Here is a 25,239-nt window from a genome sequence, read left to right as displayed (position 1 = left end):
GAGGAAAAGACTGAGGAACCAGAACCCATCATCCCTAGCTCTCTCATCGTGAGCCCTATCACCTGGTCAGAAGAGACCATTCCCTCCTCCAATGCCTCCATGAACCCTCCGCCGGGCTGTCCACCTGGCTTGCTCTACCTTCCACGGACACGACGCACTCCCACCATTCACTCGGCTCACACGTAACTTGGCACTGGTCACCCGGGGGTCAATGAGACCCTCTCGTTGCTAAAAGAACGCTTCTGGTGGCCAGGGATGGCTGCAGATGTCAGAAGGTACGTGCAGGGCTGCAGGGAGTGTGCCATCTCCAAGTCTCCTCGTCATCTGCCAGCTGGGAAACTCCTTCCGCTGCCCGTTCCAGATCGCCCATGGTCACACCTAGGAGTGGACTTCATTACTGATCTCCCTGTCTCAGAAGGAAATACCACCATCCTAGTTGTTGTTGACCGCTTCTCAAAGTCATGCCGTTTAATTCCACTTCCTGGATTACCCACTGCTATGGAGACCGCCGAACTACTCTTCAACCAAGTTTTCAGATACTTCGGAATACCAGAGGATATAGTCTCCAACCGAGGGCCTCAGTTCATATCCAGAGTATGGAAATCCTTCTACTCCCTCCTAGGTGTGGCCGTCAGCCTGACTTCCGGATACCACCCCCAGTCGAACGGGCAGACGGAGAGGAAGGTACAGGAGATTGGCCGCTTCCTCCATACCTTCTGTCATGACCACCAGGACTCTTGGAACCAGTTCCTGGGTTGGGCCGAGTACGCCCAAAACTCTCTCCGGCAGTCGACTACAGGACTCACACCGTTCCAGTGCGTACTCGGTTACCAACCCCCACTGTTCCCCTGGGATGGGGAACCCTCCAACGTTCCAGCAGTGGATTACTGGTTCCGAGAGAGCGAGAGGGTCTGTCACAGACACGTCAGGTTCCAACATCACCCAATCACAGCACGCACCTTCTCCAGAGTACTGATCACCGCCACCTGCACCTCATCACTCAATTCATCAACAGCACTATAAAGCACACACGCACACAGCACTCCACGTCCGGTCTCGTTCGCATACCCTCAATGTTATGCTTACCTCAAGGACTCCTCTTCGAATACTCACCTGCCTCCAGCGTGTCTCTTCCCTCTGTGTGCCTCGTCTGCTGTGTGAGTGTGTTCCCGTCAGCTCCCAAGTTCTCCAGCGATCTCCAAGCTCCAGCGTGTATCTACCTGCAAAGAAAAGGACAGTAAATATACCTTGTATTACCTGCTCAAGTCAATCTACAACCAGTTCACCTACCTGTGTGTTTCACCCTGCTCTACTGTGGTCAAATAAAGCAACCGTTACCTGTTACATCTGTGTCTGTCTCCTGTCTACTGTAACAATTTATTAATGTTCAATGAATAATTATTAAACAATAAACATTTATTAAATTGCTTATTAATAAATTTATATTAATAAACTATTAAACTATTAAATGTATATTAATAAAATATCAAAGCTTATTAATAAACATTCACCTTTTGTCTATTATTGTTGCCTCTAATTGCATCTGGTTTTTAATTTCCCAACTATTTTGGGTTCATTTTAAGCTAGCCATATAGCAATTTTTAAACAACAGTTGGGTTTAAATAAAACTACCCAGCAGGTTGGGCAAACATTTAACCCAACCGCTGAGTTAAAACAACCCAATCGCTGGGTTTGTCCATTTTCAACCCAACTTGGGTTGTTTTTAACCCAGCATTTTTTAGAGTGTATTATTCACACTCTTATTTTTCATGTGGAGTCTTGATATTACATATTTCTCCTGTAGATCCTCCAGAGAATCCAGTGATCTCCATCAGTCCATCTGGTGAAATAGTGTCAGGAGATTCAGTGACTCTGATCTGCAGCAGTGATTCAAACCCTCCTGCAGAAATCAGCTGGTTTAAAAGAGGAACGTTTGTAGGATCTGGAAGAATCTACAGCATCTCAAAGATCAGCTCTGATGACAGTGGAGAATACAAGTGCAAGTCCATCAATGAACATGGAGAGAAATACTCTGATAATGTGACTTTAAACGTCATGTGTGAGTTAATGATCATCATCACATTTATCACATCCAAATTCATAATTTTCTAATATTCATTAAAATTTCTTTTTCATTCATTATAGACCCTCCCAGGAGCGTCTCAGTCTCCATCTCCATCATTCAGTCTGGTCAGATTTGCTCAGGAGATTCAGTGACTCTGATCTGCAGCAGTGATTTAAACCCTCCTGCTCTGAACTTCAGCTGGTTTAAGGAGAATGAAAGCTCAGCTGTTGGATCTGGACAGAGTTTCAGTGCACTACAGAGTGGACGCTTCTACTGTCAGGCTCACAATCAACATGGATCTCAGAGATCAGACGCTGTAACTGTCACAGGTGAAGCTTTTATTAACACACTCCTGTATCTTCACATCATTCATCAGTTTGGAGAGTTAATCATGACGATCTTCCTCTTTCAGTTCATCATGGTGATGTTATTAATGTGATTGTGATCACAGCGACATCTGGAGGATTATTGTTCATCATCATCATCATCATCATCCTGTTAATAATGTGAGATCAATAAAAAACTGCAGTGGTTGCACAAGTTCAGTTTTGTATTGAATAAGTTCACTTTTGATTTAATGTAAGAAATTGCTCAGTTGTGTTTTTAATTATTAGTAATTTTTAAAATCAACATTCATATTTTCTCTTAATTTAATAGAGTCCATATGATATTAATGTCTGTCATTACAACAGGAGGAAACGAAGGGATGATCAAACTGAAGATCTCACAGCGAAACAGGTAAATCATCTCAACATGATTCACATCAGCTGTTGTCTGTGTTTCAGACTGTAACTGTACAAACTTTCTCAAAGTCACAATCCAGTCAGTAACCAGTTTGTACGATAATATAAAAAAAATCAAGAAACAAGCCTAATTTTATTAGACAGTTGTGAATGGCCTTAGCAAGTTTTTAGTCAATTTAGCCAATATGTTTATGTTCTTAATGATAATTTATAGTCAAATTTATGATGATTCAAGCCATTAAGGGTTTTGTACAAGATACATGACCAATCAGAGATGACTTCATTCACGTACAATCATTTATCATTCATTTATCTTTTATGTGGTCAAAAAACATGGTCTAATATCAGCTATGCTCAGATTTAGAGAAAGCAACATATACCTTTTGTTTTCATACAACATGGAATAAAATATTTATTCAGTAATCGTCTCAGATGAGCAAACGCTCCCGCTTCTGTACATCTGTACACATGAGAGGCAGTACGAAGACAAGAAAAGTGAACGGCGTCCCATGAAAAAGCCCTTTACTTTCAACACTGTCAGGGATCTTTTTCCAGTCATTTTTTTGTGTTTCCATTAATGTGTATATATTTGTAAATCTATCACTGATCATGTTTTTATTATTGTGATATTTTGTGATGTGTGTCCTTCTGTCTCTCCTGTAGATCTCTGATCCCAATGAAGACACATATACAGCTCTTGAGCTCAAGTCCACGACCTCTGACCTGTACGACACACTCACAGTAAGTGAGACGTCACAGTCAGATGATCCATCACAGATGATCACATGACCGATCTCTCTCTCTTTCACACAGACGGTTCATCCCAGAGCTCCTGAAGACTCCTGCAGGACTCTTGATCCTCAGAGCTTTTCTAAACATGAGAATCCATCAGTGAGTGTCTGAACCTGCAGCTCTTCTCAATATCATCCATCAAACTCTCTTCAGCTCTAGTGTGATTGATTTGTGGATCTTGTGAAAGGTTTATAATGTTGTTGATGAACTTCAGTCAGTCTTTCTTCATCTTATTGTTTGTTCAGATCAACAGGAAGATGCTGCAGTAAGAGGCGGAGCATGAAGAAACCAATCCTGAGCTCTGTGGGCGGAGCCACATGTGATTGACAGGATCATCAGTGATGAGTCACACAAGAGTTTCATTTCTGTATAGTTGAAGAAACATGATATAACAGAGGAAATGAAATGAAAGTTAAAAGTTTGTTATTGTGTAAATATAAATGTTAAAATTAATTCACAGAGCAAAACACAAGTGATGTTCAGCAAACAAGCCATGCTTTTCATTTTACAACATTTTCCTGCTTTTAAATCATAGTTGATTATTTTACCCTGATATACTGAACAAAATCATAATTGTGTGCATTCATAAAGGAATATGTTGTTTTTTGCTCTCAAAGTGCTCAATATTATCAGCTTCTGTTATTCTGGCTCTTGTGTTCCCTTTAAATGTTCAGTTTTATTTGTAATATTCAGTTTTATTTGTAATATGTGCTTGTACAAACGTTATGGGCTGCAGTATTGATGTATCGATACTCACAAGCTACTTATTGGGTTTCGATTCCATTAAAAAAATATTACAAATTACAAAACATGGGTTTCTGCATCACTTTCACATGATTTCAATACTTTTTTTAATGTTTGCTCCAAAACACCCCTGATATATTCAGCTGGCCCGTGTCACATATCCCAGTCAGCACAGCATGGTGGGGCCCAGATGGGTGTCACCTGGGCTGTCTAACTGGGGCCCAGACATTTTTGTCCACAGTTTCCATGGAGGCCCCACATTGGTTAGCCCAGATGAACTGGACACTACTCAGTGTGCACACTACAGGCTGTTAAATGTAACACAGAAACATGCTGGAGTTAATAAGATAATTAGGTGATAACGAGCAGAATCACCGAAGGACAGAGGAACAACAAGAACTTCTGTCAGGACCACTATCGTCAAATATGATAGATAATGCATAGAGTTTGTATTGGCGGTATGGTTCTGTTCTGGGCAAGAACTCCCTGCGCATCCATGCAGCCTACACTGTCAGAAATAAGGATACAGTAGGAGTCCATTTCTGTCCCCCAAGGTACAATCTACACTAACGTACCCCATAGGGCTTATTATTGGACCTCAAGGTACATGTTTGTTCCTTTTTGAGGGTCAAAAAGGTACATATATGTTCCCAAGCATTAAAAGGTACATATATGTACCGTTTCTTTTAAAGGTTAAGGTACAATATCAAGAGACAGCCTCTGCTAAGCCTTTTTTTTTTTTTTTTTTTTTGTAAAAGTTGTTGTTTAAAGATTTTAATGATATATAAAGTTGTTTAAAGACTTTAATGACATATATGAGGCTTAGCAGAGGCTGTCCATTTTGCCAGGTGTTAAAAAGTAACACTGAAGCTAACGTTAATGAGATAATTGATTGACGATTAGTGGGGACAACTGATGTTAATAAGCAGAATCATTGAAGGAAAGAGAGAAAAAAGGTGTTAATTAATGTTTTATGGAATGTTTCATTTCAAGTCACCATGGAAGAGGTCAGCGTTTGCTTTAGTTGGGCTCTTGACTCTTTACCTTTTGTTATTAATTTTTCTCTGGCTGCTCCAACTTTGTGTTTGTAAAGCACATTTGTTATGGTCAGAGAAAATAGGATCTGGTCACAATATAATTTGATGATGATATCATCATGTGATGGCCTGATGTTGTTTAGAGTCTGAATCTCTGACTGTGTGCTTGATGTGTTGCTTTAGTATTAATGATTGTAGTCCTTTGATTTTACAGCTTGAGATCCAACAGCAGTATGACTTTTTTTTTTTAAGAATAATAGATTGTGCACTGAAGCTTCAGCGTTTAGACACACACAGACATCAAGAATCAGCATCTGATTCTCAAGAACGGTGACGATAAATAAATACAAAATACTGACAAACAGATCAACTCTGAACATCACAAAACAAGCTACTGTCACAACAAAACAACAGAAAAATAAAAGCAAACATGAACAATCTACGAAAATTACAGGACAATTCAGCTGCATAATTTATTCATGCAGCAATGCATGATGGGAGCCATGGATGAGTTTTGATTGGTGGCTCCCATCATGCACTGCAACATGAAGCACTTTGTTTGATTGTCACCATTGTTGAGGTCATATGCTGATTCTTGATGTCTGTGTGTGTTTAAAAAAAAACCCTTCAGATTATAAAAGCTCTGCTGGATCTCAAGCGCTAACAGAGATTTACTATAAAGAAATAATATAACATCTATATCATCAGTTAATACTGGATGTCATCAATGAATCTGACAATTTCACAATGAGAAAACACAACCATTATGACTGTGCTTCCCAAAGCATTGTAAACCTAAATTGATCAGCTTTGGCTCACAGCACTTTTGGGAAACACAGCTCAGATCAGAGTTTCTCTGGCCATAACAAATGTGCTCTACAAACACAAAGTTGGAGCAGCCAGAGATAAATTAATGTTAATAAATAGAGTCAAGAGCCCAACTAAACTGCTTCAGTGTTACTTTTTAACACCCAGCAAGATGGACTCATATGGAATGTTTAAAAATGTGTTTCAAATGAAATGTTGTAAAATGTGAAAATGAAAAGGATTTAATAAATTCTGATTTTAATTCAGCGTGTGTGTGTGTGTAAAATATATATATATCTCATTATAGTCAACGATTGTATGCTGTCAAAGCCAATTTTGTAAAAAAAAATTTAAATAAAGGTACAAAATTGTCACCAAAGGTACAAAACTGGTCTTAAGGTACAAATTTGTACCCTTGAGGGTACAGCCCCAGTGACAAGCCATTGTACCCCTAAAGGTACAATTATGTACTTTATTTTCTGAGAGTGTAGCATGGATAAGAGCAGGGAGAGCAGCAATAAACCCCTGAGGGTAAACAGAACAGGACCAACATATGCAGATATCATTAATGTCATAATTTAACGTACACATCTTTCAAGAATAGTCTGATTCAGGGGGAATAATAAGGCCAGTACTGACTGAAGAGAGGAGGAGCTGGGGATGGAGGAGGGTAATTTGCTCCTGAGAATGCAATAGTTGCTGATAATACTGAGGAGCTTATATATAGATGCTGTGATAGGCGTCGTATTCCTGTAGGTAGATGTAAGTCACCTCGGAGTCAGCTGATGCGAGCTTGACTAACGTGACCTGCCAGAACTGATGCTAACGCTAGATTATGTTGTGATCAGCAGGCAGACATGAGGAAGACTCCCCTCATCACCTCATCTGCCATGATGAAAAGCACAGGACTCCAAAACTCACACCTCCAAGAGAAGCAAACAAGGGAATAGATAGGCTAGCAGATAAGCCTATCAAGACAATCACCCTGACCATTTGTGCAAAGGAAGAAAGATGACATTAGCATGTCATTGAGCAGGCTAATTCTATTACCATTCTCCCCCATTTTCTGGCAGGGGTGCCAGAAAATGTCAGTTTAAAAACAGAAAAATACTGTCAGAAAAAAAACATAGATAAACTGTAAAAAAATTACGTGAAAAGTTTTTTTTTTTTTTTTTTACGGGATTCTATTGTGGTTATAAACCATTTAATTTTTAATAAAATACAGTTTATAACCATAATTTTACATTAAAAAGTTAAAGAAAATACAGAAGATTTTATGTAAAATTTTGGTTATAAACTGTATTTTATTAAAAATTAAATGGTTTATAACCACAATTTTACATTAAAAAGCTAAAGAAAATACAGAAGATTTTATGTAAAATTATGGTTATAAACTGTATTTTATTAAAAATAAATAAAAAAAAAATCCCGTAAAAAAACAGCAGGGGCGCCAGAAAAATACCTTAAATTAACGGAAAATAAATGTCTTATTAAATGTCTTAAAATAATGGCTATTTTCCGTTATTTTATGGTATTTTTCTGGCGCCCCTGCTGCCAGAAAATTACCGTTTTTTTACGGGATTTTCTTATTTAATTTTTAATAAAATACAGTTTATAACCATAATTTTAGTTAAAGAAAATACAGAAGATTTTATGTAAAATTATGGTTATAAACTGTATTTTATTAAAAATTAAATAGTTTATAACCATAATTTTACATAAAATCTTCTGTATTTTCTTTAGCTTTTTAATGTTTAATGAAGGACATTTACTTAACACAATAAAAACAATAAAAACAATAAAATTCCCTATAAATAAGGTTAAATGCTGCTATATACAAATAACCGGTCTCAACTGCAAAAGAATGTTTGTTATTAGATTATTTTATAAAAAGCCAAAAACTGTTTTAAAACTACACAGCAAAAACTGCAGTGTTAAATTAACTAGTATATGTGAGACCATACTCAAGAGTGTTAAATTGTTAAAATAAGAGTGTTAAATGAACACTGAAGCGGTGTTAAAGTTAATGAGTTAATTAAGTGATTAACAGTGATGATTGACCATTATTGAAGATACCTGATGATAACAAGCAGAATCACCAAAGGAGAAAATCACAATTTTTAAGCCACCATCGTGGAGATCGGCGTTTGCTTTAGTTGGGCTCTTGACCCTTGACTTTTTAAAATAAAATTTAGTTTGAGCTGTTTTAACTGAGTTATAACATCCAGACAAAAAAATGGAAAAGATAATCAGGTAGTGTTGGTTATGTTTTCACATAATCGTTATTTGATCTGAATCACTGAACTAATTTAGAGCCCAATCTCTGAGTTAGATTTACATTATTGATTACAGCAGCACTGTGATTCTACAGCAGAAGATCAGCTTTTCCCATATAATCCAAATGATTTCCCAAAAGTTGTTCTGATTTAAAAAAAAAAAAAAAAAAAGCTTTTTTAGGCACACACAGACATCAAGAATCAGCCTGTGAATCTCAACAGTGGTGAGAATAATAAAGCATGTTGCAGTGCATTCTGGGAGCCACCAATCAAAATTCATCCATGGCTCCCATCATGCATTGCTGCATGAATAAATTATGAGCTGAATTGTCTTAGTAATTTCTTTTATTCTCATATTTATTTTGTTCTGTTTATGCGACTTTTTAGTAGCTTGTTTTTTTAATGTTCAGAGTTGATCTGTTGATCAGAATATGTTGCTTGTCACCGTCGTTGAGATTTACAGGCTGATTCTTGATGTCTGTGTGTGCATAAAAGATTGCCCTGCCCTGCCCTGCCCTGCCCTGCCCTGCCCTGCCCTGCCCTGCCCTGCCCTGCCCTGCCCTGCCCTGCCCTGCCCTGCCCTGCCCTGCCCTGCCCTGCCCTGCCCTGCCCTGCCCTGCCCTGCCCTGCCCTGCCCTGCCCTGCCCTGCCCTGCCCTGCCCTGCCCTGCCCTGCCCTGCCCTGCCCTGCCCTGCCCTGCCCTGCCCTGCCCTGCCCTGCCCTGCCCTGCCCTGCCCTGCCCTGCCCTGCCCTGCCCTGCCCTGCCCTGCCCTGCCCTGCCCTGCCCTGCCCTGCCCTGCCCTGCCCTGCCCTGCCCTGCCCTGCCCTGCCCTGCCCTGCCCTGCCCTGCCCTGCCCTGCCCTGCCCTGCCCTGCCCTGCCCTGCCCTGCCCTGCCCTGCCCTGCCCTGCCCTGCCCTGCCCTGCCCTGCCCTGCCCTGCCCTGCCCTGCCCTGCCCTGCCCTGCCCTGCCCTGCCCTGCCCTGCCCTGCCCTGCCCTGCCCTGCCCTGCCCTGCCCTGCCCTGCCCTGCCCTGCCCTGCCCTGCCCTGCCCTGCCCTGCCCTGCCCTGCCCTGCCCTGCCCTGCCCTGCCCTGCCCTGCCCTGCCCTGCCCTGCCCTGCCCTGCCCTGCCCTGCCCTGCCCTGCCCTGCCCTGCCCTGCCCTGCCCTGCCCTGCCCTGCCCTGCCCTGCCCTGCCCTGCCCTGCCCTGCCCTGCCCTGCCCTGCCCTGCCCTGCCCTGCCCTGCCCTGCCCTGCCCTGCCCTGCCCTGCCCTGCCCTGCCCTGCCCTGCCCTGCCCTGCCCTGCCCTGCCCTGCCCTGCCCTGCCCTGCCCTGCCCTGCCCTGCCCTGCCCTGCCCTGCCCTGCCCTGCCCTGCCCTGCCCTGCCCTGCCCTGCCCTGCCCTGCCCTGCCCTGCCCTGCCCTGCCCTGCCCTGCCCTGCCCTGCCCTGCCCTGCCCTGCCCTGCCCTGCCCTGCCCTGCCCTGCCCTGCCCTGCCCTGCCCTGCCCTGCCCTGCCCTGCCCTGCCCTGCCCTGCCCTGCCCTGCCCTGCCCTGCCCTGCCCTGCCCTGCCCTGCCCTGCCCTGCCCTGCCCTGCCCTGCCCTGCCCTGCCCTGCCCTGCCCTGCCCTGCCCTGCCCTGCCCTGCCCTGCCCTGCCCTGCCCTGCCCTGCCCTGCCCTGCCCTGCCCTGCCCTGCCCTGCCCTGCCCTGCCCTGCCCTGCCCTGCCCTGCCCTGCCCTGCCCTGCCCTGCCCTGCCCTGCCCTGCCCTGCCCTGCCCTGCCCTGCCCTGCCCTGCCCTGCCCTGCCCTGCCCTGCCCTGCCCTGCCCTGCCCTGCCCTGCCCTGCCCTGCCCTGCCCTGCCCTGCCCTGCCCTGCCCTGCCCTGCCCTGCCCTGCCCTGCCCTGCCCTGCCCTGCCCTGCCCTGCCCTGCCCTGCCCTGCCCTGCCCTGCCCTGCCCTGCCCTGCCCTGCCCTGCCCTGCCCTGCCCTGCCCTGCCCTGCCCTGCCCTGCCCTGCCCTGCCCTGCCCTGCCCTGCCCTGCCCTGCCCTGCCCTGCCCTGCCCTGCCCTGCCCTGCCCTGCCCTGCCCTGCCCTGCCCTGCCCTGCCCTGCCCTGCCCTGCCCTGCCCTGCCCTGCCCTGCCCTGCCCTGCCCTGCCCTGCCCTGCCCTGCCCTGCCCTGCCCTGCCCTGCCCTGCCCTGCCCTGCCCTGCCCTGCCCTGCCCTGCCCTGCCCTGCCCTGCCCTGCCCTGCCCTGCCCTGCCCTGCCCTGCCCTGCCCTGCCCTGCCCTGCCCTGCCCTGCCCTGCCCTGCCCTGCCCTGCCCTGCCCTGCCCTGCCCTGCCCTGCCCTGCCCTGCCCTGCCCTGCCCTGCCCTGCCCTGCCCTGCCCTGCCCTGCCCTGCCCTGCCCTGCCCTGCCCTGCCCTGCCCTGCCCTGCCCTGCCCTGCCCTGCCCTGCCCTGCCCTGCCCTGCCCTGCCCTGCCCTGCCCTGCCCTGCCCTGCCCTGCCCTGCCCTGCCCTGCCCTGCCCTGCCCTGCCCTGCCCTGCCCTGCCCTGCCCTGCCCTGCCCTGCCCTGCCCTGCCCTGCCCTGCCCTGCCCTGCCCTGCCCTGCCCTGCCCTGCCCTGCCCTGCCCTGCCCTGCCCTGCCCTGCCCTGCCCTGCCCTGCCCTGCCCTGCCCTGCCCTGCCCTGCCCTGCCCTGCCCTGCCCTGCCCTGCCCTGCCCTGCCCTGCCCTGCCCTGCCCTGCCCTGCCCTGCCCTGCCCTGCCCTGCCCTGCCCTGCCCTGCCCTGCCCTGCCCTGCCCTGCCCTGCCCTGCCCTGCCCTGCCCTGCCCTGCCCTGCCCTGCCCTGCCCTGCCCTGCCCTGCCCTGCCCTGCCCTGCCCTGCCCTGCCCTGCCCTGCCCTGCCCTGCCCTGCCCTGCCCTGCCCTGCCCTGCCCTGCCCTGCCCTGCCCTGCCCTGCCCTGCCCTGCCCTGCCCTGCCCTGCCCTGCCCTGCCCTGCCCTGCCCTGCCCTGCCCTGCCCTGCCCTGCCCTGCCCTGCCCTGCCCTGCCCTGCCCTGCCCTGCCCTGCCCTGCCCTGCCCTGCCCTGCCCTGCCCTGCCCTGCCCTGCCCTGCCCTGCCCTGCCCTGCCCTGCCCTGCCCTGCCCTGCCCTGCCCTGCCCTGCCCTGCCCTGCCCACTAGACCAGTGGTTCCCAAACCTGTCCTGGAGGACCCCCCAGCCCTGCACTTTTTGTATGTCTCCCTATTTCTGACACACCCATTTCAGGTCTTGTTGTCTCTACTAATGAGCACATGAGTTGAATCAGGTGTGTCATATGAGGGCGACATACAAAATGTGCAGGGCTGGGGGTCCTCCAGGACAGGTTTGGGAACCACTGCACTAGACCAATCAAAAACTCAAATTAAATATATCTAATATCTTGTTCTTATTTACTCAAAGATCACACCAATGGGGTGAAGTAAGCAGTGCAGGCTCTACTGCCCACTGCTGATCTGGACAGACAAAAGCTAACAATATTATTTTCCATTATTCAGTAATGACTTGACCAAAACAAAATTCTATTGGATCTGTGTTTCATATTAATTGTATAGTATACTGTGCCTTATGAAATGTATCATTATTAAATGCATCATAAATATAGATCAGCACTTACCTAATGTAACTTACTTTGCAGTAACAATGAATTTGTCAACATTCTTCTCACCACTCATAATGTGATTTGGACTTGAGACTATTTTGTCCAGTGTTCTTTCATTTTAGAGACCTCATACATTGAGTGACAGAACACAGATTTGTCATGCTATATTTATTTGGTATTGCTGGATTCAGCACAATCCCACCTTTCTGACAAGTCATCATATGTGTTTCTATGATAATACCTGGCTAAGCAACCACAAAGTAAATGAAAACATTCTGTATAAATATTAAATTTGTGCATGTCCGCTTATTTTACGTATGTGTTTATATGTCTCTATTTATTCCATACATTAAGATATTCACATCCAGTCTTTTCTAGTAGTTAAATCAACTTCCTGACTACAAACATGTCAAGTTTCAAAGCTCTCAGAGCTTGTGTGATTGATCCTTAACTCCCATACGGACAGGCTATATTTTAGTCCTTTTTTGGTTTTGGGGTGTATAACAATATCTGTTAATTTAACAATCTTAGCGGTAAAATATTTTTAGCCAAGAATCCATTTCATATATGGGACACCTTATAGATGAGGAAAAACATTGTTAGTATTGTTTAGCCTTTGTTTGCTCTAGTTTTCATCTTCGTCTTTGTGTTCCTTGTTCCTTGCCTTGCCTTGCCTTGCCTTGCCTAGCCTAGCCTGTGTTTTGACCCTAGACTGTTTCCTTGTATAATGATTGTTTGCTGCCTGCCTTGACCCTTGCCTGTGTTTTTGGATTACCCTTTTGCCTTGCCTTCCTGTTACTGTTTGCCAGTGATTGACCTACTGCCTCTTTGACCACGCTCTTCTGTTAATAAAGCTTGCATTTGGATCTCCCACTCCGTTGTCACATCCCATATGTTACAATACACTCATATAGAGGAAACATTATGCATCAGTGACGTTACCCAAAACACAATCATATTTCAAGAATCACTTTTTTTTTTTCAAGAGATTTGAGAAATGTGTAAATTTTAATTAAGGAATGTGAAAATGTAGTCTGCGAGAATTTTTGCTTATGAATAATATTTTTTCCAAACAAAATAAAAAAAAAAATAAAAAAAAAAATATGTAAATCATTGGAGTATTATTTGTACCTTTTATAGTAACAGATTATATATTGTAACTGAAAGCTTTTGGAAGAATCTAAGTGTTTATTGTATGAAGATATAAACTATTCCAGAAGTTTTGAGTTTTGTCACATTGAAAAAATAAACAGATTGCGCCTTCAGTATGTGTTCTTGAGCACTGATAGTCTATGCAGGCAATTAAAGGCTCATTATTATGGTTTATATGGTTTAGTAATAAAAGTGAAATTAGTTGAATAATCACTCCAAATGAACAACTACTAGTCGACAATAAAAATCTTTAGTTGAGGGCAGCCCTACTTATTTCAGCCAATCATAGCAGTGCATCTCTTACAGCAGACACGCCTCTTCAAACACTAACTATTCAGAAACCTCATGAATGCTGATCATGGTGACAGGAAGATTCTCTTCACACTGAGTTTCATCTGAATATTACTATGAAATATCTGCAGTCATGCATTGATAAAATAAATAAATAAATAAATATATAAATAAATAATCATTCTTCTTGAAAGATGTTTCATTCATTCTTTGCAAGTGATTTAATTTGGGTTGTTCCTGTCTCGGGATGGGGCAGGTCACTACAATAGACTTTAAAAAGAGGAAGGAAAAAAAGCAAAAACAGCTCGCATTTGCAGTTCACTCTCCTGGAGTCTGTTTGCTGTCTGAAACTAGAACACGGTAAGAGTTACACTTGTTCAGTGATGAATACTGAATAAATAATGAATCTCCATTCACAGAAGAAACTTCTGAGAAACATTTTCTTTCATAATAATCTCTGAACATCCAGAGCTCATGTGAGAATTCAGTGTGTGAGAGTACAATAGACTGAAGTTATTGTGTTTTTGAAGCTAAAGCTGATGTGTTGTTCATTTGTGAAATTATTTAATTTTCTGCAGTGATGTCACTGATACCGGCTATTTCTCTTCTGGTTTTTATGATTGCAGGTGAGTCTCTCCTGTAAATGTTGCGTGACTGATAATAACTCAATATTAGAAAGATAGATTGTGACTGATCAGCCTGGTCCAGTTAGTCTGCACTTATATATACCCTACTGGACATCAGATCATGAAAGTGTACTGGACCAAAGGTGCTGTAAAAGAGGATGGAGAGTTTCTAGATCTGTCTGAGGACCCTGAATACAGTCAGAGGCTTCAGTATCTGGGAGATAAACAGCAGAACTGCACCATCAGACTGAATCATGTGACACAGAAGGATTCACACAAGTACTTTTCATCAAGTTTCAAATTCATCACTAATAAACCTGATAGTAATTGGATTGGTGTTCCTGGAGTGACTCTTACTGTCACATGAGGTTTCTCTCTTCTTCTGTGCATTATGTTGAATAATAATCAGTGTATGACAGCAGCACTAGATATAATGTGTGTGTTGTGTTCAGATCTTCAGGTGGAGTCTCCTGAGAGAGTGACAGAGGGAGATTCAGTCCGTCTGACATGTAAAAGCAGCTGCACTCTGACTGACAGAGCAACATTCATCTGGTACAGAAACTCACAGCTAGTAACTACAGGAATAATTGGAAACCAGCTCGACCTCGGGAGAGTCAGCAGAAAAGATACAGGCAGATATAGCTGTGGTGCAGATGGACACAGTTACAGATCTCCTGCTGTTAAACTCAATGTCAGATGTAAGTATATTCTTTGAAGTTTGAGTTCATTTGTCCCTCCTTTTGTTTAAAAGTGAAAGTAAACTGGGCTGATCATTAAAACTGTTGAGAGATTGTCTTTTGTCCATGTTAAGTTACCGTAGTTTGGGTATGCTAACCACTAGAGGGCACTGTATGATTATTATGGATGGAGTCCAAGGAATGGCTTAGGCTGCTCTGTGTTGTAGTCAAATAAAAAATCTTTATTTCTTGAATAAATAGAACGAGCCGTGTCTTACCTGATAACATGACATGGTGTCAGAATTAAGTACTCCACGCCGACATCAAGAGCAAAATGGCAAAGTTTGGACCTCCCGAGCCGTTCGATTTCTCGCAGCCAGCGGAGTGGCCTACATGGCGGCAGAGATTCTCCCGGTTTAGAGTTGCATCGAAACTGGACAAAGAGAGCAGCGAAGTGCAGGTGAACTCGCTCTTGTACTCGATGGGGAGAGATGCCGAACCTATTTACGGCTCGTTTGTGTTTCCTGCGGCAACCGAGGACATGCCACATCCAGAGTATGAGTTTAATCTAGTGATGCAGAAGTTTGATGAACACTTTGTCCCGAAAAGAAATGTCATCCACGATCGCGCCTGTTTTCATAAGCGGAACCAAAGGGCCGGTGAGACAGTTGAAGCTTTCGTGCGGAGCCTGTACGAGCTCGCGCAGCACTGCGAGTTCGGTAGGACGAGCAGATCCGGGACCGGATCGTCATCGGGATAATGGACAAAGATGTTTCGCAAAAACTCCAGCTAGAGGCTGACCTGACTCTGGAGAGAGCCATCCAGCTTGCACGGCAAAGTGAACAAGTGAAACAACAAAGTGCAGAGCGCGTGGAAACAACAGTGAATGAGGTGAGACGGAAACAGTATAATAGTACAAGGAGGAGCTATGATAAACCACGGCAGGGACAAGGACAGAAATACAGCAAGAACAAACTGAACTGTCAGAGATGCAACAGGATGCATGATAAAAAGGAAAGTTGTCCAGCCCGTAACAAAAGGTGCAGAAAGTGCAATAAAATCGGACATTTCGAGGCCGTGTGTAAATCCAAGATGCTGAAAGAAGTCAGAGCAGAGGCCGTTATGGATTCAGACGAGGATTCATTTTTTATTGGAGAATTATTCCTGAGAGCAACCACAAAGTCAAAGCCAAACATCATCGAGGAGTCAAACCCCGATACTGACTGGGATGTAGAGCTACTTGTGAATGGCAGTCCAGCGGATTTTAAAATCGACACAGGTGCGGATACCACCATTATGATTTAAGAGGCTTTCAGCAGACTACGTCAAAAACCAAAACTGAACAAGTCCAGGCCAACAGTGTACAGCCCAGGTGGGAAAGTCCGATGCGTGGGTAAGTTCCTTGCCACCACTACATACAAAGGTCAGAAATACCAATACTGGATTACAGTTGTAAAAGGACAGTATGTTAGTAATTTGTTGGGCAAGGCAGCGGCAAAGCACATGGGGCTGGTAGCAAGAGTCAATGCTATCACTAGTGACTTAACAAGTGATGTGTTTGGGGAAATAGGACTACTGAACTGTGAGCCTGTAAAGATCGAGCTGACTGAGGAAGCAGTCCCGTATAGCGTCAACACGCCACGCAGAGTTCCGTTTCCACTCCTTCCAAAAGTAGAGAAAGAGCTAAAGCGTATGCTGAGCCTCGGAATCATTGAGGAAGTTACAGAGCCGACAGACTGGTGTGCCCCAATGGTGCCCGCTCCAAAACGCAACAAGGACGAGGTCAGAGTGTGTGTGGATTTGAAACGCTTGAACAAGGGAGTGAAGCGTGAACGTTATATTTTGCCCACACTGGATGATATAACACCTAAGCTGGCAGGAGGCAAGGTTTTCTCCACTCTGGATGCCTCTAGCGGGTTCTGGCAAATTCCATTGGACCCCAGCTGCCAAAAATTGACAACCTTCATTACCCCAATGGGCCGGTTTTGCTTTAAACGTCTGCCATTTGGCATTACATCAGCGCCTGAGATTTTCCAGCGGCTGATGACCGACCTGCTCAAAGGCCTAGAAGGGACTGTCGTTGTAATGGATGATATCCTGGTTTATGGATCTACAAAAGAGGAACATGACCGCCACCTCGACGCGGTGTTGCGGACGGTTAAGGCGTCCGGTCTCAAGCTCAACAGGGCCAAGTGTCACTTTCGAAAGACTGAACTGCAGTTCTTTGGACACATCATTAGCGCGGATGGTGTGAAGCCTGATGAAAGCAAAGTGGAGGCTATCGCTCAGATGTCCAGCCCCTCCAACGTGGAGCAGCTGCGGCAGGTGCTTGGACTGGTTAACTATGTTGGAAAATTCCTGCCAGGCCTGTCTTCGGTGTTGCATCCACTCACTAACCTGCTCAAGAGGGAGACTGCGTGGGTTTGGGGTGAGCCTCAGGAGCAAGCATTTAACAAAGCAAAAGCAATGCTCATGGCTGCACCAGCTCTTAGTTATTACAACGCCAATAAACCAACAGTGGTCAGTGCCGACACCAGCAGTTATGGCCTTGGTGCTGCCCTGTTGCAAGACCATGATGGAGAGTTGCGGCCCGTTGCCTTTTGCTCGCGCACACTCACTGATGTGGAGAAGAGGTAAAAAGAGTGTCTGGCATCTGTCTGGGCTTGTGAACGTTTCGCCCGCTACATCCAAGGTATGGGCCGGGTCCGTTTACAAACTGACCACAAGCCACTGGTGCCATTGATCAACTCATATGATCTGGACAAAACGCCACTACGTTGCCAGAGACTGCTTATGCGCCTCATGCGATTCAATGTCACTGCTGAACATGTTCCCGGTAAGCAGCTAGTAGTTGCAGATACACTCTCCAGACATCCACTGAAAGACAGTTACGTGCCTGAAACAGAAACGCAAGTAAAGGCAATATGTGAACACTATGGTGGCTAGCAAACCAATCAAGTCATCCAAGCTCAAGGAAATTCGCAAAGTCACACAAAGCGATGCCGAACTTCAAAAAGTAATCACATTCATCCGAAAAGGGTGGCCTCGCAAAATGACGGAAGGCTCACCACTGCGTGGATACTATGCAGCCAGAAGTCACTTATCAGAGTCGGACAGTCTGGTCTTATATCACGCATAGTAGTTCCAGCAGTACTCAGAGCTGGGGTCCTGGACCAACTGCACGAAGGTCACCAGGGCCTCACCAAATGTCGGGAGCGAGCCAAGTTGACAGTTTGGTGGCCAAACATTGGAGCTCAGATCACAAACAAAGTGAAATTATGTGATTTTTGCAGAGAGTACAAACCTACACAAAGACGTGAACCACTGGTAACCACTCCCCTGCCCAGTGGCCCATGGCAAAGGATTGCCGTTGACCTGTTTGAGTTAGAGGGTAAGACTTTTCTTGTCGCTGTCGATTATTTCTCTCGAGACATTGAGATTGCTTCCCTCACCACCATTACCAGCAAGCAGGTTATTAACAAGCTCAAGCACATTTTTGTGAGATGGGGCATCCCGCTAGAACTGGTCAGTGACAACGGGACACAGTTCACATCAGCCGAGTTCCAAGATTTCAAACAGAGGTATGGTTTCACTCACATTACCTCCAGCCCACATTATCCACAGTCGAACGGAGCTGCCGAAAGGGCTGTTCGGACTGCCAAGTACATCCTCAAACAGCCAGACCCCTGCTTAGTCCTTATGGGTTATCGCTCTACACCAATCGCAGCAACAGGTGAAAGCCCAGCACAGCTCATGACTGGTAGACAAATCCGTACTACTGTTCCTGTTCTGGAAAAGACATTGCTGCCATGTCCATTCGACCCGGATCTAGTCTACATGAAGGACGCAACAGCAAAAGGTTCATACAGATTCTACTACACCCGCAGGCATTCGGCACACGCGCTCCCTGAACTTCACCCTGGTCAAACTGTTAGAGTGAAGCTCGATGGGGAGAAGGGATGGACAACACCTGCCAGGGTCATCAGTAAGTCCAAGGAGCCGAGATCCTACCTCGTGGAGATGGCCAACGGAAACGTGACTCGTCGGAACAGGCGTCACCTCCAGACTGTTCCTGAGACCGAACCACCTGCGGAACAGCAACGTGCTCAGCCTACAGTGTCTCAGCAGGACAGCAGTTCCCTACCGACAGACGTGACTGCCCCGCCGGAATCACCAGTGAGCCAGCCACCAGCAGGCCCTTCCCCAGGGTCTCCCCTTCCGCCATCTACTCCTGTGAGAAGAACTTCCAGGGGCCGTGATATAAAGGTGCCTCTTAGGTTTCAAGACTGATGATGTTCAAAAGGGCAGAATAATCCCTTTCAGGACTGAGGGCAGTCTACCCCTGTGACGTCCTGCACCGTTCTGAGACTATTGCTAAGACGTAATGAAAAAAAAAATGTTATTTGATAACAAAGTTGTTGCATTTATTTTTGTTATATTATTTAAGAAAATTTAAGATTTAATTAATATTGCAAAACGCAGATGTTTGGGATCTTGTTATTGCTAACTTCTAAAAGGGGAAGATGTTGAGAGATTGTCTTTTGTCCATGTTAAGTTACCGTAGTTTGGGTATGCTAACCACTAGAGGGCACTGTATGATTATTATGGATGGAGTCCAAGGAATGGCTTAGGCTGCTCTGTGTTAAAAAAACGTTCTTGAATAAATAGAACGAGCCGTGTCTTACCTGATAACATGACAAAAACAACATTAAAATAATGTTTCAACAGTACAGCACAAGATGTGATGTGATTTTAAACATCTTTAAAGCTCAAATAATGTTTGCATTTTAACAGAAGAATCAATAATAAAACACATTATTAAATACAAAATAGCATTTTAAATAGAATATGAATAAGTAACATAATATAATGTAATCTAAAAAGGCTAAGAAAACAATATCAACATACAAAAGCTTGAATATTACTAATTACTATAGCTCTGATGACAGTGGAGAATACAAGTGCAGATCCAGATCCATGGAGAGAAATACTGTGATAATGTGACTTTAAACGTCATGTGTGAGTTAATGATGGTTCAGTAACTGTGACATTGAATCCTATAGACGAAGTCTGTGATGTGAATGTACTGTATTTAGTTTTTTTTTTTCAGATCCTCCCAGGAATGTTTCAGTGTTGATAACTGGATCTGGTGAAATAGTGTCAGGAGATTCAGTGACTCTGATCTGCAGCAGTGATTCAAACCCTCCTGCTCTGAACTTCAGCTGGTTTAAGGAGAATGAAAGCTCAGCTGTTGGATCTGGACAGAGTTTCAGTGCACTACAGAGTGGACGCTTCTTCTGTCAGGCTCACAATCAACATGGATCTCAGAAATCAGACGCTGTAACTGTGAGTGTTAAAGGTAGAGCAGTTCATATACTTACATTACTCTTTCTAAAGTGATTCAAATGAATTATTTAACTTTGCTTCCGCTATATCAGCACTGGGAGAAGGTGTCATATCCTCATGGTAAATATAAGGTGTTGATCACATAAAAACGCACTGCTGGTTTCATCCTGATCATTTGTTACTGGTCATGAGTGTTGGTGAAACAGGTAAGAGCATCATTTACTAATTGATCTTTACATTCAAATATGTTATAGCGGAGACTGGGGCTAGTTGTCACAGAAACTTTAAGGTTTAAGATCAACAATTCAAGTGGTTTTGTATCTTGGTTACAAATACCTATTTAAATCTGCCTTAGATTAAAATAATTCAGTATCATTGTGTATTGTAACATCTGTTGGGTATCAAATGAACACAGTAAACCACATTAAGACACAAGACTTAAGGTGTGTTTCTTAGAAAGTGTTTTCTTAGAACGGAAAGTGACTTTTAAAAAGAAATTTACTTTTAGAAATATTCACTGGAGTAAAAGTGTGACAACTACCCCCAGTGTGTGTATACTGAATGTATACACACGCATTTGTACTAATATTTTTGATTTAATATGCTGTTGTTGGTGTATATGTTTTATATGATTTTCCCAGCTCAGGGGGTAAATATCCTTGTGGTTAAAACTTTTAAAAACTTTATCTGTTGATTTAGTTGTGGTTTTTAGTAAATATAGGCATATTAAAAAGACCAACATATGTTATTTTCAAAGTTGGTGTCATTTTTATAATCTTAACCCACAAGACTATCTTGGTCAACAGCTTTTACTGTAGATGGGGCTCAATTTTAACTGGACTGAAAGAGGAAGTTAAGCTTAAATAAAGCATTTCTAATCCAGTCACAATGAGTCTGTCTGAACCTCAATAAACTCCAGTGTCAAAACAGATAACTAAATAATATTTACACATTTAGTTAATGTACTATATAAATTACAACAGTTTAAAACACTTACATTTAACAAAAATAAGTCACTGTACATTTGTTGTAGGTTTTGTAATACTGATGTCAGTCACAATGGCTCCTCCTCTTCCTCTGATCTTTCTGCTCATGATTCACGGTGAGTCAACGCAACACTTCAGAAAACACACTTTTTTATGCACATGCTGCTTCTACTTTAATCAGTATAAATTCTGTGTTTCAGGGGTTTCTAGTGCTGATTGGGGTGTGAGTTACAGTCCTTCACACATCTGTGCACTAAAAAACTCATCAGTGATAATGAACTGCACTTATACATACCCTACTGGACATCAGATCAAGAAAGTGTACTGGACCAAAACAAAAGATAAAAAGGGAACAGTAGAGCCTCCAGATCTGTCTAAGGACCCTGAATACAGTCAGAGGCTTCAGTATCTGGGAGATAAACAGCAGAACTGCACCATCAGACTGAGTCATGTGACACTGAAGGATTCACGCATGTACTATTTCAGATTCATCACTGATGTACATGCAGGGAATTGGATTGGTAAACCTGGAGTGACTCTTACTGTCACAGGTGACTTTCATGAGGTTTCTCTCTTCTTCTGTGCATTATGTTGAATAATAACCAGTGTATGACAGCAGCACTAGATATAATGTGTGTGTTGTGTTCAGATCTTCAGGTGAAGTCTCCTGAGAGAGTGACAGAGGGAGATTCAGTCCGTCTGACATGTAAAAGCAGCTGCTCTCTGACTGACAGAGCAACATTCATCTGGTACAGAAACTCACAGCCATTAACTGAGAGAAGAGACAGAAACAATGAACTCCTGCTGCAGTCAGTCAGAAGAGAGGATGCAGGCAGATATAGCTGTGCTGTACACGGACACAATCACATCTCTCCTGCTGTTCAGCTCAATGTCACGTGTGAGTACAGATTCATTTGTACTTAAAAAAAAAAAAATAGAGATTGTGTTTGAATGAGATGATTTCATGTTTTTGTTCTTTTAGATGCACCAAAGAGCGTCTCAGTGTCCATCAGTCCATCTGGTGAAATAGTGTCAGGAGATTCAGTGACTCTGATCTGCAGCAGTGATTCAAACCCTCCTGCAGAAATCAGCTGGTTTAAGGAGAATGAAAGCTCAGCTGTTGGATCTGGACAGAGTTTCAGTGCACTACAGAGTGGACGCTTCTACTGTCAGGCTCACAATCAACATGGATCTCAGAGATCAGACGCTGTAACTGTCACAGGTGAAGCTTTTATTAACACACTCCTGTATCTTCACATCATTCATCAGTTTGGAGAGTTAATCATGATGATCTTCCTCTTTCAGTTCATCATGGTGCTGGTAGGAATGTGATTGTGATCGCAGCGACATCTGGAGGATTATTCTTCACCATCATCTTCATCATCATCCTGTTTATAATGTGAGCTCAATAAAAAAACTGCAGTGATTGTATAAGTTCAGTTTTGTATTGAATAAATTCACTTTTGGTCTAATGTGGGAAATTGCTCAGTTGTGTTTTTAATTATTAGTAATTTTTAAAAACAACATTCATATTTTCTCTTAATTGAATAGAGTCCATATTATGTTAATGTCTGTCATTATAACAGGAGGAAACGAAGGGATGATCAAACTGAAGATCTCACAGTGAAACAGGTAAATCATCTCAACATGATTCACATCAGCTGTTGTCTGTGTTTCAGACTGTAACTGTACAGACCGACGGGATTCAAACCTTCTCAAAGTCACAATCCAGTCAGTAAACAGTTTGTACGATAATATAAAAAAATCAAGAAACAAGCCTTATTTTATTGGACTGTTATTGTGAATGGCCTCAGCAAGTTATTAATCAATTTAGCCAATCTGTTTATGTTCTTAATGATAATTTATTGTCAAATTCAAGCCAGGTTTTGTACAAGATACATGACCAATCAGAGATGACTTCATTCACGTACAATTGTGTGAAAATCCAGAATATTGTTGTATATGTTGTAAATGTATCACTGATCATGTTTTTATTATTGTGATATTTTGTGATGTGAGTCCTTCTGTCTCTCCTGTAGATCTCTGATCCCAATGAAGACTCATATACAGCTCTTGATCTCAAGTCCACGACCTCTGACCTGTACGACACACTCACAGTAAGTGAGACGTCACAGTCAGATGATCCATCACAGATGATCACATGACCGATCTCTCTCTCTTTCACACAGACGGTTCATCCCAGAGCTCCTGAAGACTCCTGCAGGACTCTTGATCCTCAGAGCTTTTCTAAACATGAGAATCCATCAGTGAGTGTCTGAACCTGCAGCTCTTCTCAATATCATCAATCAAACTCTCTTCAGCTCTAGTGTGATTGATTTGTGGATCTTGTGAAAGGTTTATAATGTTGTTGATGAACTTCAGTCAGTCTTTCTTCATCTTATTGTTTGTTCAGATCAACAGGAAGATGCTGCAGTAAGAGGCGGAGCATGAAGGAACCAATCCTGAGCTCTGTGGGCGGAGCCACATGTGATTGACAGGATCATCAGTGATGAGTCACACAAGAGTTTCATTTCTGTATAGTTGAAGAAACATGATGTAACAGAGGAATTAAATGAAAGTTAAAGCTTGTTATTGTGTAAATATAAATTTTAAAATTAATTCAGCAGAGCAAAACACAAGTGATGTTCAGCAAACAAGCCATGCTTTTCATTTTACAACATTTTCCTGCTTTTAAATCATAGTTGATTATTTTAACCTGATATACTGAACAAAATCATAATTGTGTGCATTCATAAAGGAATATGTTGTTTTTTGCTCTCAAAGTGCTCAATATTATCAGCTTCTGTTATTCTGGCTCTTGTCTTCCCTTTAAATGTTCAGTTTTATTTGTAATATGTTCTTGTACAAACCTTATGGGCCGCAGTATTGATGTATCGATACTCACAAGATACTTATTTAGTATTGATTCCTTTTAAAATATCTATATTAAAATATTTTAAGTACAGAACATGGGTTTCTGCATCACTTTCTTTACACATTCACACAGAAGACATTAATTTCCTCATTACACTGAAGCATAAACAGTTAAATATAGAAAATGAAACTTGTTCTGTTTTGATTTTCTCTCTCTATTGGGTCATAAATAAGTGACTGTGAATCATCTTTCACACAAAATGCATTCATGGACACTTTTGTCATTCATACTTCACCATCTGCAATATTTGCAGCAGATTTTTTGAATGCTAACACACTGCTTTCAACACTGATAAAAGCACATTTAATTTCTACAGGAATTATATTGAAATATAAAATCTCAGCAGAATATTTACAGTGAAATTAAATAATTATTTCAAATACAGCTAATTGATATTTCAGCTGAAAGGTGTCCAATTTTAAGTCTCTATTACAGTAGTGTTTTTTTTTTAAGTAAACTTTTATTGAATCTGGATGTCTTCCGGATGATTTTGTTTGGAAACATGGATCAGGGACACATTGGTGGGGAAATAAGAGTGTCAGAGAGAGGGAGGACTAGAACCCTCACAGTATTGTACATCCATCCACACATCCCATACATTTATCCTGTCGGGTCGTGGGGAGGCCGGAGTCTTTCCCAGCGTCTCAGGTTGTAGGCAGGAAACACACTGGACAGATGTCGGTCCATCACAGGATGACACACTCACATATCTTCATATTCACACTCACACCTATAGATTTGTAGCTCCTACAGTAAACACATGACCAGTTGTGTTATTGAAAGCTCTGGCTCCATCTAGTGGCAGATATAAGTTCATGTTCTATATTGTAATTTCAATGACTAAACTTTACATTTATTGGTTTCATTAAAATTAGTTTCATGTAGTTGTGTTGTATGGTAGTTGATAAAGAGCATAATTTCCTTGTGTTCTGAAATGATGAAATGTAAATGGTACAGATTTACCTTTCCTGTATGTTCATAGAGAGAGAGTGAATCTGGAGAAATGAAACTAATATTTGATAATTACATACAGACATTGTTCATACAGATGTTTTTATGACCAAACCAGAGATGAAGGGAAGCAGATGATCAATGCTGATGTTTCTCTGACAGCTGCTGTCC

General features: G+C 43.6%; 2 protein-coding genes across 2 annotated transcripts in view; both read left to right on the top strand.

The window, feature by feature from the left end:
• LOC125271198 (hemicentin-1-like) overlaps positions 1-4,409 on the top strand; it is a 987,774-nt gene extending 983,365 nt beyond the window's left edge. Inside the window, exons 15-17 of the mRNA XM_048195196.1 lie at positions 3,472-3,549; positions 3,622-3,699; positions 3,846-4,409. Coding sequence (XP_048051153.1) covers positions 3,472-3,549; positions 3,622-3,699; positions 3,846-3,869 — 180 coding nt within the window. The 3' untranslated portion in view covers positions 3,870-4,409. The remainder of the gene's footprint in view (positions 1-3,471; positions 3,550-3,621; positions 3,700-3,845) is intronic.
• The window catches only part of LOC125271224 (B-cell receptor CD22-like), a 1,156,500-nt gene extending 1,132,394 nt beyond the window's left edge, over positions 1-24,106 (top strand). Inside the window, exons 6-13 of the mRNA XM_048195257.1 lie at positions 1,805-2,059; positions 2,146-2,266; positions 22,277-22,404; positions 22,488-22,581; positions 22,769-22,814; positions 23,222-23,299; positions 23,372-23,449; positions 23,596-24,106. Coding sequence (XP_048051214.1) covers positions 1,805-2,059; positions 2,146-2,266; positions 22,277-22,404; positions 22,488-22,581; positions 22,769-22,814; positions 23,222-23,299; positions 23,372-23,449; positions 23,596-23,619 — 824 coding nt within the window. The 3' untranslated portion in view covers positions 23,620-24,106. The remainder of the gene's footprint in view (positions 1-1,804; positions 2,060-2,145; positions 2,267-22,276; positions 22,405-22,487; positions 22,582-22,768; positions 22,815-23,221; positions 23,300-23,371; positions 23,450-23,595) is intronic.
• Positions 24,107-25,239: the final 1,133 nt, after the last annotated feature.

Source organism: Megalobrama amblycephala, linkage group LG7 (genome assembly GCF_018812025.1).
Source record: "Megalobrama amblycephala isolate DHTTF-2021 linkage group LG7, ASM1881202v1, whole genome shotgun sequence".
NCBI classification, from domain to species: Eukaryota; Metazoa; Chordata; class Actinopteri; order Cypriniformes; family Xenocyprididae; genus Megalobrama; species Megalobrama amblycephala.
The sequence above is the reverse complement of the archived record's forward strand: the minus strand, read 5'-3'. Positions and strand labels throughout refer to the sequence as shown.